The sequence below is a fragment of the Elephas maximus genome, chromosome 7 (assembly GCF_024166365.1).
Source record: "Elephas maximus indicus isolate mEleMax1 chromosome 7, mEleMax1 primary haplotype, whole genome shotgun sequence".
Taxonomy (NCBI): domain Eukaryota; kingdom Metazoa; phylum Chordata; class Mammalia; order Proboscidea; family Elephantidae; genus Elephas; species Elephas maximus.
In genome coordinates, this window is record NC_064825.1 from 7,046,063 (window position 1) to 7,060,755 (window position 14,693).

Genomic DNA, 14,693 nt, shown 5'->3' on the forward strand with positions numbered 1-14,693 from the left:
TAAAGAACAGTGACGAATCTCTGAAACATTTCATAACATGGAGGAACCTGGAAGGCATTATGCTGAGCGAAATGAGTCAAAGGCAAAAGGACAAATATTGTATAAGACCACTATTATAAGATCTTGAGAAATAGCAAACCTGAGAAGAACACATACTTTTGTGGTTACGGGGGGGGGAGGGAGGGAGGGTGAGAGAGGGTTTTTTATTGATTAATCAGTAGATAAGAACTGCTTTAGGTGAAGGGAAAGACAACACTCAATACATGGAAGGTCAGCTCAATTGGACTGGACCAAAAGCAAAGAAGTTTCCGGGATAAAATGAATGCTTCAAAGGTCAGCGGAGCAAGTGCGGGGGTCTGGGGAACATGGTTTGCGGGGACTTCTAAGTCAATTGGCAAAATAATTCTATTATGAAATCATTCTGCATCCCACTTTGAAATGAGGTGTCTGGGGTCTTAAATGCTAACAAGCGGCCATCTAAGATGCAGCAATTGGTCTCAACCCACCTGGATCAAAGGAGAATGAAGAACACCAAGGCCACACGACAACTAAGAGCCCAAGAGACAGAAAGGGCCACATGAACCAGAGACCTACATCATCCTGAGACCAGAAGAACTAGTTGGTGCCCGGCCACAATCGATGTCTGCCCTGACAGGGAGCACAGCAGAGGACCCCTGAGGGAGCAGGAGATCAGTGGGATACAGACCCCAAATTCTCATAAAAAGACCAAACTTAATGGTCTGACTGAGACTGGAGAAATCCCGGCGGCCATGCTCCCCAGACCTTCAGTTGACACAGGACAGGAACCATCCCCGAAGACAACTCATCAGAAATGAAAGGGACTGGTCAGCGGGTGGGAGAGAGACGCTGATGAAGAGTGAGCTAATTATATCAGGTGGACACTTGAGATTGTGTTGGCAACTCTTGTCTGGAGGGGGGATGGGAGAATAGAGAGAGAGGGAAGCCGGCAAAATTGTCAAGAAAGGAGAGACTGAAAGGGCTGACTCAAGAGGGGGAGAGCAAGTGGGAGTAGGGAGTGAGATGTATGTAAACTTATATGTGACAGACTGATTGGATTTGTAAACGTTCACTTGAAGCTTAATAAAAGTTATTAAAAAAAAAAAAAGGCTTATTTATGGCTCCAAGATCCCCAAGGATGTGAGAAAAAGCCTCAATTTTAGGCTTTGCCTCTAGATGTCTCCCTTTAGCTAGAGAGAGTTGGTGTTTTTTAAATTTTATTTTGTTACATTTTATTGAATTTGAGGAGACAGCAGAAGAGAGATTGTCTTCTTAGACCCAGATTGCACATTAGAAATCAGTTCACGCAGAGACGGTTGAAAACGTAATGTCCGTTCTGGAACTGTGAATAAATTGTGTTAGAGTTTAATTTTGAAAAGTTGCCTTCTCCATCTTTGTAAATGGGTTACATACATTGATATTTTGTCTCTTAATTACAAAAACTTTTGTGAGGATATATGAAAATTACATATTTTTTTTGTAGTGCTCTAGATTGATAAAGTTTAGAAGTAAGCAGGTTGATAGGAGGAGTAGGAAAGGAAGAGTAAATTCTGATTTGTTTATTTCTGGTTTAATCTAGTGGATTAGGGACCCCTAGGCAGACCCAGTACAGCAGTGACTAGCCTTTCCTTGGACATCGGTATTTGCTGTTCATTTCAGCCAGTGTTTTTTGGGAAGGAATCTTTGGGGCTTCTTGTTGCCTACTTTGGTGAACCTGGGGTCACTTCAGTTCAGATTTTGCTATTCTGGATATACAGGAACTGATCTCATTAATGGTAGAAAAAAAAACTGATCACTTCATTAATAGCACTTGGGCATGAATAGGTCTGATGCAGCTGCCAGACTTTAGGGGGTTGTTTCTTGAAGGAGCCCTGGTGGTACAGTGGTTAAGAGCTCGGCTGCTAACCATAAGGTCGGCAGTTCGAATCCACCAGTTGTTTCTTGGAAACCCTGTGCGGCAGATCTACTCTGTCCTGTATAGGGTCCTATGAGTCAGAATCAACTTGATGACAGTGAGTTTTCTAGTTTTCTTTATTATTGAGCTTTGAAGGTTTACAGACAAACTAGCTTCTCATTAAACAGTTAGTACACATATTGTTTTTGTGACATTGGTTACCAACCCCACAACATAACAGCGCTCTCCATTCTTGACCTTAGGTTCCTATTACCAGCTTTACTGTCCCCTCCTGCCTTCTAGTCCTTGCCCCTGGTCTAGTGTGCCCCTTTAGTCTTGTTTTGTTTTATGGGCCTATCTAATCTAGCTGAAGGATAAACCTCAGGAGTGACTTCATTACTGAGGTAAAAGGATGTCTGGGGGGGCCATACTCTTGGGGTTTTTCCAGTCTCTGTCAGGTCAGTAAGTCTGGTTTTTTTTGTGAGTTAGAATTTTGTTCTGTATTTTCTCCAGCTCTGTCCGGGATAGCAGCAGGTATTCCTTTTTTTTTTTTTTTTTTATTGTGCTTTAAGTGAAAGTTTACAAATTAAGTCAGTCTCTCATACAAAAACTTATATATACCTTGCTGTATATTCCTAGTTGCTGTCCCCCTAATGAGACGGCACACTCCTTCTATCCACTCTCTATTTTCATGTCCATTTGGCCAGCTTCTGACCCGCTCTGCCCTCTCATCTCCCCTCCAGACAGGAGCTGCCCACGTAGTCTCATGTGTCTGCTTGATTCAAGAAGCTCACTTCTTACCAGTATCATGTTCTGTCCCATAGTCCAGTCCGATCCCTGTCTGAAGAGTTGGCTTTGGGAATGGTTCCTGTCTTGGGCTAACAGAAGGTCTGGGGACCATGCAACAGGTGTTCTTGATGATAGAATTATTGTGCTTTAACCTCATCTTTGCATCTGGTAATATTTTTGGTTTGATTTTCATTCTTTTGAAGAGTGTTGTCCTTTTTTGCTTTAGCAGGACTGCTGTAGAGAGAATACTTCTTCCAGCTTAGGAGTAGATATTCTTGTATAGTCTAGGCCTTCATAAAAGATTTGTCAAGAATAGTTGAGTCTGGCAGGTTACATTAGTGACTTGATTGCTGTTGTGCCCTAGAACTACTTTGCTAAGTTTTTGATACCAAATGAAAATGTATGTAAAAGTACTTTTTAAACCAAAAAATACTTTGTGATTGTCAGCTAATTTTATTATAATTCAAGAGTCCATTCAGTAAATACCAAAGCCCTATCTTGCAGTGGGGTGCTTTGAAGCTGTAAATTGTCAAACTGTAAGACAGTGTATCTTTTGTCATGAAAACTCCAGTTCTATAACTTTACTTACATGTTTAGCACAATTTGGTATTATTTTGACAATTTTGGAAGTGTCCCTTCTGCTCCAAATGCCTCATTAGCTATGGTAGGCACACCGTTTCTTATCTGAACAGTGAAAGTGTATAGTGTTGATAGTTTTTGCATGCATTTCTGAGGCTGTTTTTTATATATAAGAACATAATAACGGGGCTCTAAATACTTTTTTTTTTTTATAGTTTTTATTGTGCTTTAAGGGAGTTTACAAATCAAGTCAGTCTCTCACACAAAAACCCATATACACCTTGCTACACACTCCCAGTTACTCTCCCCCTAATGAGACAGCCCGCTCTCTCCCTCCGCTCTCTCTTTTCGTGTCATTTCCGCCAGCCTCTAACCCCCTCCACCCTCTCATCTCCGCTCCAGGCAGGAGATGCCACCATAGTCTCAAGTGTCCACCTGATACAAGAAGCTCACTCCTCACCAGCATCCCTCTCCAACCCATTGTCCAGTCCAATCCATGTCTGAAGAGTTGGCTTCAGGAATGGTTCCTGTCCTGGGGCAGCAGAAGGTCTGGGGGCCATGACCACCGGGGTCCTTCCAGTCTCAGACCGTTAAGTCTGGTCTTAGGAGAATTTGAGGTCCGCATCCCACTGCTCTGCTGCTCCCTCAGGGGTTCTCTGTTGTGTTCCCTGTCAGGGCAGTCATTGGTTTTAGCCGGGCACCATCTAGTTTTTCTGGTCTCAGGATGATGTAGTCTCTGGCTCATGTGGCCTTTTCTGTCTCTTGGGCTTGTAATCGCCTTGCGTCCTTGGTGTTCTTCATTCTTCTTTGATCTAGGTGGGTTGAGACCAATCGATGGATCTTAGATGGCTGCTTGCTAGCATTTAAGACCCCAGACGCCACTTTTCACAGTGGGAGGCAGAATGTTTTGTTAATAGATTTTATTATGCCAGTTGACTTAGATGTCCCCTGAAACCATGGTCCCCAGACCTCCGCCCCTGCTATGTCGGCCTTCGAAGCATTCAGTTTATTCAGGAAACTTCTTTGCTTTTGGTTTAGTCCAATTGTGCTGACCTCCCCTGTATTGTTTGCTGTCTTTCCCTTCACCTAAAGTAGTTCTTATCTACTATCTAATTAGTGAACACCCCTCTCCCTCCCTCCCTCCCTCCCTCCCATCTCTCGTAACCACAAAAGAATGTGTTCTTCTCAGTTTAAGCTATTTCTCAAGTTCTTAAAATAGTGGTCTCATACAATATTTGTCCTTTGGCAACTGACTAATTTCACTCAGCATAATGCCTTCCAGATTCCTCCATGTTATAAAATGTTTCACAGATTCCTCACTGTTCTTTATCGATGCGTAGTATTCCATCGTGTGACTATACCATAATTTATTTATCCATTCATCTGTTGATGGGCACCTTGGTTGCTTCCATTTTTTGCTATTGTAAACAGTGCTGCAATAAACCTGGTTGTGCATATACCTGTTCATGTAAAGGCTCTTATTTTTCTAGGATATATTCCAAGGAGTGGGATTGCTGGATCGTGTGGTAGTTGTATTTCTAACTTTCTAAATACTTCTTGAGTGAATGGGCAGATGGACTTCAGGTAAAAAAAAAAAAAAATCGAATAAATTTCTTTTGAGCACTTACTGTGTACCTTCATAGAACTTACAGTCTAGTAGGGCTGCAGACACTCAAATAGATACTGCAGAACAATGTATTGTGTACTACATTGGAAGGATAGGGAACTACCCAGTGGTATTAGGAAAGACTTCCTAGAGGTGGAGGCCACAAGCTGAGCCTGGGGGAAAAGCAGGAGTTTGCCTGGTTGATACTTTAAAAAAAATAAAAAACCCAAGCAAGTTACCAGGAAGTCTGTTCTGACTCACGGTGACCCCGTGTGTGTTAGAGTAGAACTGTGTTCTCTAGCATGTTCATGGTTGTGACTTTGGAAGCAAATTGCCAAGCCTTTCTTCCAAGATGCCTGTGGGTGGGTTTGGTTAGTAGCCAAGAGCTTAACCACTTGCATCACTGAGGGGTTCTTTGGTTGATGCTACCTGTACTCATTGCCGTCGAGGTGACTCCGACTCATAATGACCCCATGGGACAGAATAGAACTGCCTCATAGGGTTTCTAAGGGGCGGCTAGTGGATTTGAATTGCTGACTTTTTTGATGCTAGGGAGGTATATTTCAGACAAATGGGATGTCAAGTGTAGAGACTACTGAGACAGAAAGGTTGATGATTGAATTTTTTTTTGTTAAAGAGAGTATTTTTATAGCACTGGCTGAATTTTTCGTAGAAACTATACAGGCATGAACAAGATAATTTCATCCTCTCCATTGTGATTGTAACTGTAACTGGTTTTCAAAGGGGCCTTTCTCCTCTTTCTGGGCTAAGTAGCATTAATGACAGATACTCAGATCTGAATTCACTCTTTCTCCTTAGAAGCCAAGGGAAAGAGAAGCAGTACTTTTTTACAACTATCAATTGCGGCGGCTTCTGTGTATTGAGGGCCCCACAGTATACCAGAAATTTTACGTGTACTATCTCATTCCCCTCACAGTAACTCTGCGAGGAGGGCATTATTTATCCTTATTGGAGATAAGAAAACTGAGATTGAGATGGTGAGGAACTTGCTACATAGTTAAATAAGGGGCAGAAATGGAGTTAAGAGCCCAGGGTTGTCTGACTCCAAAGCCTGTGCTCTTTCTACTGGAAACATTGTTAGCAAAACCCTGGAGTTTGGCTGTTGTGGCTCCACAAGAGGCTAAGCTTGCAAAAACAGAGAGTATGACTTAGGAGTAGTAGAAGGTATGATCTGATCTAAACAATGTGCCAGGAGTTGCACCTTTGAAGGTCCTGTGCAGAGTTTGGCTTGCCACTGGAGGTATTGGGTGCGGCGTGACGTACGCTCTGGCAGACTTTTCGTTCACGTGGAAGCACCGTCCCAGACCCTTGCTGAAGAAAGAAATGTCTCTGGACATGGTAAAGAATACTCAGCATTTGAGAAATTTAGAGTAGCATAGACATAAAATTACAAAGTTGTAGGCCAGACATCTGGCTATGGGGTCAGAGATCAAGAGTGAAATTCAGTGTTGCAGAAAAGGAAGTGACTGGTCTTGGCATGATTTTGCCTTTTACCCTTGTAATGTTTAGAGTTCTTGAATGTTCTTGTTGCGAAGTATTTTTGTCTGGCGAGTGAAGAGTACTGATCTCTGATGAGTGTACAGGCCTGGGAGTAAGCTCTGGAGGAAATGCTCTTCCCTAATGGATACCACTTTGCAAGTCAGGCCATGATTCCATTATCTGTTCACGTGCTTTTTCCACATCTAAGATCCTCGGATGGGAAGTTCCAGAAAGTAAAGGCGAACGTCCTCCAGTAGGAGGCCCACAGTTTCTCATCCTTGTGGTAGCAGAGGAAGAGGCACCCGTGGAGTCTTAGGAGTCCTGCTTAGAGCCAGCTGCCAACCAGAGCTGTCCTGGAGGCTTAGCTTTTTTGTTAATCATTTCTTTTGGACCTTGGTGGCTTTTCACTCTTGGTGGTGCAAATTTGACATTTATAATTTAGTTCCTACAGTTCTATAAAATTATAGGTCTGTAAAATGGTTCCCCTTCATTCAATCCGTAGAATAGTAAACATTATCCCTTCTTCTTTAGGCCTCTTTCAAAGCTCCCTTTAGCTCATTTGAATGAAAGAAATTGAGGTACTTTCCTGCAGGGACCCTGTTTCCAGCCTCTTCACCTTACATCTTGTATCAGTTAAATGCTTAGCTTGTCATTCTGATGCGTTTTTTTCTGCATAGCTCAGTTTTGATATTGTCTGAGCAGCAGGATTGACTGTCTCCCTGGAAAAAGAGAAAAGCTTTTACCCTTCTCTTCTGACACAGGTGTCTCGTCAACTAAAAGGGGAACACTGGCTGACAGTTTGCTCTTTTCTGTCCCCTTTTTGCCCTTGTTTTTATGACTGTTGTCATGTTAACTGTCCTCACTCTTTGCTTATCCACCCGTTTTTTTGCCCTATCGTTCAGAGAAGTAGCAGTCTATTGTGAAATATTCACAGCCTGCCTAACCCTGAACTTGATCTAGGACATCCTAACAAATGAAAATAATTGAGTTTACCATTTAATACTTTTGATTCATTTCAGAGTTAGTATACTTAGGTAAAAAGATAGGGTTTAGTAAGTGTGATAGAGACAAGTATTTGCTGGAAATGAAATAGCTTTCCTGGAAAAACAATATGTATTTGCAAATATCAGAGACAAGAGGCTTCTTGTTGTTGATGCTAACTTAACATCTGTAGTAGATGATGTAAAAGATGACTTCTTTTCTCTTCACAGGCTCAGATTTCCAGAGTTTTCTTAATGAAAAAGAGGGTCAAATGTTTATAGCACTGCCTTCACCCTGGTGGCCAGGAGAGGATTGTGTGAAAGCTTACCTTCTCTGGAGATGGGACTCCTGAAGGACTCAATTTAGTAAATGTGTTATTAAATACTAAGAAAATCCAGAGAAGGCATGTATTTCTGTTTTGAAAATAAATATGTCCCTTAGTATTCTATAATCCAAAAGGTAATTTGTGAGAAATAAATGGAGCCCTGGTGATACAGTGATTAAGAGCTCGGGCTGCTAACCAAAAGGTCAGCAGTTCAAATCCACCAGCCACTCCTTGGAAACCCTATGGGGCAGTTCTGCTGTGTCCTATAGGGTCACTATGAATTTGAATCGACTCCATGGCAACGGGTTATAAGATACTAGTGTTTATGATGAAGTTGGTCTTGATAGGACCTCTGTTCCTGAACAATCCCAATCATTGTATTTAAACAGGAAGGATGAGCTTTTCCAGAAGGCGACACGCATGATTGAACTGGAGCCCTTCCTCAGCACCCCCCTCCCTCTTATCCTCCCCTAAATGTTCCTAGCATTATGGATTTGGTTTCTAGTCTTATTTTGCTGTGCAAGCTGCAAAAATGTCAGGTTTTCCTGACTATTCCTCTGTCTCTGATTACCCTTGTAAGCGATGCTGATTGCAGGAAATTGCTGTGGTACAAGACGGGTGTCACAACACACAGTGATTAAAACCCGCATGTGTCAATTCACTGACTGAAGTAATCATGCAGATAAAAACCCGCTGGCTTTGCAGAGGGTTGCTGTTTCTCATCATTGAGGTTTAAAGATTTTGAGCTAAAGAATCAAAACTAGTGTGAGCGAGGCTTGTGTTTTCAGTCATTTTGCTTCATTCTGAATCCTCAAAGCTTCTGAGCAGGGCTTCAGTTTCTGAGTGTGATCCTAAGGAAAACAAGTTGTTGCTTTTTACCAAATGTGCGGTCCCCTATGTACATGACTATAAAATAGTGGCTGAGCATATTAAGGGAAAGATGTTTGAATGTAAATGGGACAAACAGGTGAGAACAAAATGGGGGAGGCCTGAACAGCTCTGACCAAGTCTCTTTTATCGTTCTTTTTTTCCTGCAGAATGTTAAGAGAGTAATAGATTGAAAATGGCATTAAAAAAATTTTTTTTAGCAGTGTGTAGCTCTGTGTTCCTAAGCTATTTAGATTATTTGGTGTTCTGAAAAACTATTAGTCCCAGTTGGGCATGGTAACTTGGGATAGATATAGTGTGCTCAGTGCGAAAAATAGTTAAATATATAAAATTTCCAATTCTTGCCAAATCATCATAACCATTCTCCTCCCATCTTCTGCTCTTGTGCTTCTCGTGTGTGGCTGAACGTGGAAAGAGGGAGCTTATGGACCCTCATTCACTTGAATCACTGGATCATCAACATAAAGAACATTAGGAGTCAGGCGCTCTAATAGGTGTTGGTGGCTTTCACTAATGATTTCTTATCTCTGTCTCCCTCAGGTACAGAACCCTGGTATTTCTATTTAATTAATGGATTTCTGAATTTCAATGTAGCCTTTGCTTTGGCTCTCCTGGCCTTGCCACTGACTTCTCTTATGGAATACCTGCTGCAGAGATTTCATGGTGAGTGTCATGAAAGATGTTAGGTTTTTTGAGGGAAAGAGGGTAACAATGTATACCAAGAACTGAAAAAGAATTCTACTTATTTTATTGTCCATTTTCTTATTGGGAATGGTTGGTGTAAAAATGGTGTTGCACCAGGATCTGACCTCTTCTAACTTCATAAGGGGGAAGGAGAATCAAGATCAACAGCCCAAGGCTAATTCTTATGAGGCAGAGGTCAGACATGCCTCCTCTCTCCACCCAACTCTGACAACAACTGTCCCTCCCATGGCTCTCTCTACTTGTCTGCTGTGTTCGATAATTCATTGCAATGGCCACACAGAACTCACAGACCATACTCCCAGTTACAGGGTTTATTAGGGAAGTAACAAGTTACAATTCAGGTTCAGGGATGCCCAGGATACAGTTCTTTTATCAGGACAGCGCCTTCTCAGCTGTGCCGTAGGCAGGCCTCTCTCTGGCCCTCAGCCCCTTGGCTCCTCGAGGCTCTTGGGCCAGCCCGGCCTTTGCCCCACTTGGACAAGTATTACAAAGCTTTTAAGCTCCTGCAATAAGTACCTGGAGGCACCCCAGTCCACATGTAAGCCTCGGCCCGGTGGGTCAGCAAGCCTAGTTCCACCAAGTGCCCACAGGCGCTCTACTCTGCCAGCAAGCCTCCTGCCTGAAGGCACTCAGCTTTCTCGTTCCTTGGGCCGGAAAGCCCACTCTGCCATCTCCTGCTGGTCTCCTGGTTCTGCTGCCTCTGTTGCCTCCATTTCTTTGCCTCTGCTTCTTGCCACCTCTGGTGTTACAGCCCTACCTGTCTCTGTCTCCTGGGTCTAGGAGATTCTCAGTGCAGGGATCCCAGGTCCAAAGGACATGCTCCATTCCTAGCTTTCCTTTCTTGGTGGTAGCAGTTCCCCACTTCCCACCAGTGGGATGGCAAAGCTGACCAGTGCCCTTGTTAGGATTCTGTACACCTTATTTGCATGGTTCTACCTCCACAAGGCGCAGCCCTGGTGGCATAGTGGTTAAGAGCTCATCTGCTAACCAAAAGGTCATCAGTTCAAATCCAATAGCTGCTCCTTGGAAACTCCATGGGGCAGTTCTGCTCTGTCCTATAGGGTCACTATGAGTCAGAACTGACTTGATGGCATGCAACAACACCTCCACAAGGGTGGCATGCACCTTATTTACATTATGAGCAAGCTATCTAATTCCCTTGGCATGTAACAAGCACCTCATTTGCATAGTCTCACCTAGTCACTTGGTGGGAATTACAAAGACTATAGCTAGAAGAGCCATACTAAGTAATTCACTGCACCACAGTGGACTTATTGAACTTTCAATCTGTATTTGTAGATTATTTGAACCTATATGAAGATTTGGCTGTTGTTAGGTGTCATCGAGTCAGTTCCGACACAAGGCAACCCTGTGTACAACAGAACAAAACACTGCCAGGTCCTGGGCGATCCTCATAGTGGTTGTTATGCTTGAGCCCATTGTTGCAGCTACTGTGTCAATCCATCTCTTCCAGGGTCTTCCTCTTTTTTGATGACCCTCTACTTTACCAAGCATAATGTCTGTTTCCAGGGACTGATCCTTCCTAATAACATGTCCAAAGTATGTCAGACGTAGTCTCACCATCCTTGCTTCTAAGGAGCATTTTGGCTGTGCTTCTTCCAAGACAGTTTTGTTTGTTCTTTTGGCAGTCCATGGTAGAAGATTTGGTTAATTACAGCAAATTAAACAGGCAGAGGAAGGCCTTTTATGTCCCTTCAAGTGAGGAAGTAGTATAATTAGTAGAATCACCAAGGAAGGCAAAAATATTTATAAGATCTCAGGGGATAACAAGCCTTTTTGGTTTTCTGTCTTTTAAAGGCGTGTGTGGAAACCCTGGTGGCGTAGTGGTTAAGTGCTGCGGCTGCTAACCAAAAGGTCCGCAGTTTGAATCCACCAGGCGCTCCTTGGAAACCCTGTGGGGGCAGTTCTACTCTGTCCTGTAGGGTTGCTGTGCGTCGGAATCGACTTGAAGGCGATGGGTTTGGTTTTTTGGTTTTGGTGTTAACCTGGCATGTTGCTTAGATAAGCCAGGCTAGAGGCAAACATTCTTTGGGAAATTACCTCAACCAAAAAATTGGAAACAAAACTATACAGAGTTTCCCCCCAAATTTGATCCTGAAGTAGGTGACGCTGTGGACTTCCTAAGAAGCATGCTGTTTCTCCTTTGTTGTTCCATTTTTCTTCTGTGTTTGCCTTATTGTGCAAGGTTTGGTTTGTTGTATATTTTGCTTGCTCCAATTCTGTATTGCACAGCCAGTGTTTTCTCTTTAAGTTGTCATGGCTCTGAGTGTCTAGTGCTCTGGTTTCTTTTATGGAAGACAGATTTGAGCAGAAACTCATATACACTTTGGAAAAGATTTAATTTCAGATTTTTCAGTCTGATTTGGTTGGAATAGGATTGATTCCCCTCATGTCACCTCTGCTGTGCTTTTCTACTATTTATAGTTCATAAAGAGTTTACTGTTGTAATATTAGAATATGGGAGAAGCCTTCAGAGTTACTTTTGATTGGTTTGGGGACTTTGTTTTCTTTTTATATTTTATTGAGTTTTTGGTGACAGTTTACACAGCAGTTTAGGTTCCCATTTAACAATTTCCTTATATACCGTTCAGTGACATTGGTTATGGTTACATTTTTCACATTGTGTCAGCATTCTCATTATTTCTGTTCTGGTTGTTCTGCTTCAATTGATTCAACTTCTCTGCTCCCCCTGACCTTCTCATCTTCGCTTTAGGGTAAATGTTGACCTTTTGGTCTTATAAGGACGATTTTTTTTTTTTTTTAAAGGAGCACAGTACTCACAGTTGATACTGTTTATTTTATAAGCCAATCTATTATTTAGCTGAAAGGTGACCTCTGGGAGTAATTTCAGTTCAAAGTTTAAAGGGTATCTCAGGGCGGTAGTCTTGGGGGGTTCCTCTCGTCTCTACCAGTCCAGTAAGTCTGGCCTTTTTTTTTTTTTTTTAAGGAATTAGAGTTTTGTTTTACAATTTTTTCTCTCATTCTATCTGGGACCATCTCTATTGTGCTCCTGGTCAGAACAGTTGTTAGTGGTAGCCAGGCATCTAGTTCTTCTGGTCTCAGGATAGATGAGGCCATGGTTAGTGTAGTCCTGTAGACTAGTTTCTTCTTTGAGTCTTTGATTTTCTTCTTTTTCTTTTGCTCCAGATGAGTAGAGACCAATAGTTGTATCTTAGATGGCTGCTTACATGCTTTTAAGACCCCAGATACTACTCACCAAACTAGGATTTAGAACATAAACTTTATACAGTATGTTGTACCAATTAACCAAATTGATTTAGACTATGGTCCTAAGCCTTGAAACCCAGTAAACCAGTCCTGAAAGTTGTTTGGTTATGTGCAGGAGTTATCCGTGACTGTGCTTTATTATACATATGAAGGTATGTGCAGCACACACAAATGTGTATGCCTGTCCCTACAGAGACACCTGTATATGCACACATATATACACACATATACCTTGGTATACACGCATATGCATATATATCCACCTGTGTAACCACTCATGGATTTTTTGGTTGTTACTGCTGTTGTTGCCAAGTTGTATATGTTGTAGCATTTGCCAATAAGGTCATTTAATCTTGTGTATTTCTTGTTGTCATCATTTACCTTGGTTAAGTTGTACACACTTTACCCACATTGGGTATTGCCTTTCCCATCACCAAAAATAACAAGTGTCTACTGTCTGGAGAATGATTCCCCCTCTCTCCTCCTCCGTCCTGGGTAGCCACTAAAGAACGTTGACTTCTGTACGTATATTTATTTTTTTCTTTTTATAAAAATGAGATCATACAATATTTGTCCTTTTGTACTTGACTTATTTCACTCAGCGTAATGTCCTCCAAATTCATCCACCTTATAAGATGTTTCACAGACACATCGTTATTCTTTATAGCTGTGTAGCATTTCACTGTATATGTGTACCACATTTTGTTTATCCATTCATCCATCAGTGGGCACACTTAGGTTGTTTCCATCTTTTTGTTATGAATAATGCTGCAATGAACATAAGTGTGCATATGTCTATTTGTGACACTGTGCTATTAGATCTCTAGGGTATATACCTAGGAGTGGGATTGCTGGATCATAAGGTATTTGTATTTCTAGGTTTTTGGGGCATACCATACCATTTTCCAAAGTCACTGTACCATTTTACAGTTCCACCAGCAATGGATAAAAGTTCCAGTCTCCTCACATCCTCATCAGCATTTGTTATTTTCTCTTCTTCTCAGTGCCATTTTTGCAGCAGCGAGATGGTATCTTATTGTAGTTTTGATTTGCATCTGATGGGTAATGATCGGGAGCATCTTTTCATGTGTTTGTTGGCCGCTTGCATGTCCTCTTTGGTGAAGCATCTGTTCATGTCCTTTGCCCAGTTTTTAATTGGATTGTTTGTCTTTTTGTGGTTGAGTTGTTGATGTTTTCTATATATTTTAGGGATTAGACCCTTATCAGATATATCATTCCCAAAGATTTTTTCAGTCTGTAGGATCTTTTTACTCTTTGAATAGTCTTTTGATGTGCATAAGTATTTAATTTTTAGGAGGCCCCAGTTATGTAGTTTGCCTTCTGTTGCTCTTGCACTTGGTAGTTGTGTTTTGGTATTCTATTACTGGAAAAAATGAGGTCCCATAGTTTTGTTCCTATATTATCTTCCAGGAACTTGATAGTTTTAGCTTTAACTTTTTGACCTTTGATCCATTTTGAGTTAGTTTTTGTGTTTGGTGTTAGTTATGGATCTTGTTTCATTTTTCCAGTTTTGCCAGAACCATTTGTTAGGGACTGTTTCTTCTTCATTGAGTGGACTTTGACATTTTGTTGAAAACCAGCTGCCCGTAGAATAGATGGATTTACTTCTGGATTCTCAGGTCTGTTCCATTGGTCTGTGTGTCTGTCATTTGAACCAGTACTAGAGTGTTGGTTACTGTGGCTGTGTAGTATGTTTTGAGATCGGGAAGTGTGAGGCCTCCTACCTTTTTTTTCACATGTGCACACATGCACACGTATGTACACATGCACGAGGATTTACTGTACATAAAACTTTTCCGTTTTTATTTTCACATAGGTGTGTAGATTCCATACAGGAAAAGCCACTGCAGTAATCTCTGAGACTTCCTGGAAAGTTAAAGAAGCATCAGTGGACAGAATATGAGCAAACATGTTTTTTTTAAAAAAAAGATTTAGTCTAGTAACTACGAACTGGTAAACTTTCTTTCTATCAAAGCCAACATTCTAGACTCAGTTCTTTTAACAGTGATCACCAGGAACTAATATAGGTTCACTGAGAATAAGCCATACCAAGTAAAGTCCACTTTCCAATATGATTGGTTATTAAATTGGTAAATGAGGGGACTTCAATAGATGTAGTTAGCTTGACATTTAGCAGA

The 14,693-nt window shown here is 41.6% G+C and overlaps 1 protein-coding gene across 5 annotated transcripts in view; it reads left to right on the forward strand.

Moving 5' to 3' along the window:
* Positions 1 to 14,693, forward strand: part of ALG9 (ALG9 alpha-1,2-mannosyltransferase) — a 117,188-nt gene that overhangs the window by 34,322 nt on the left and 68,173 nt on the right. For all 5 annotated transcript variants that reach the window (XM_049889278.1, XM_049889275.1, XM_049889276.1 and 2 more), the window contains exon 9: positions 9,121 to 9,243. In XM_049889278.1, the coding sequence (XP_049745235.1) occupies positions 9,121 to 9,243 (123 nt within the window). The remainder of the gene's footprint in view (positions 1 to 9,120; positions 9,244 to 14,693) is intronic.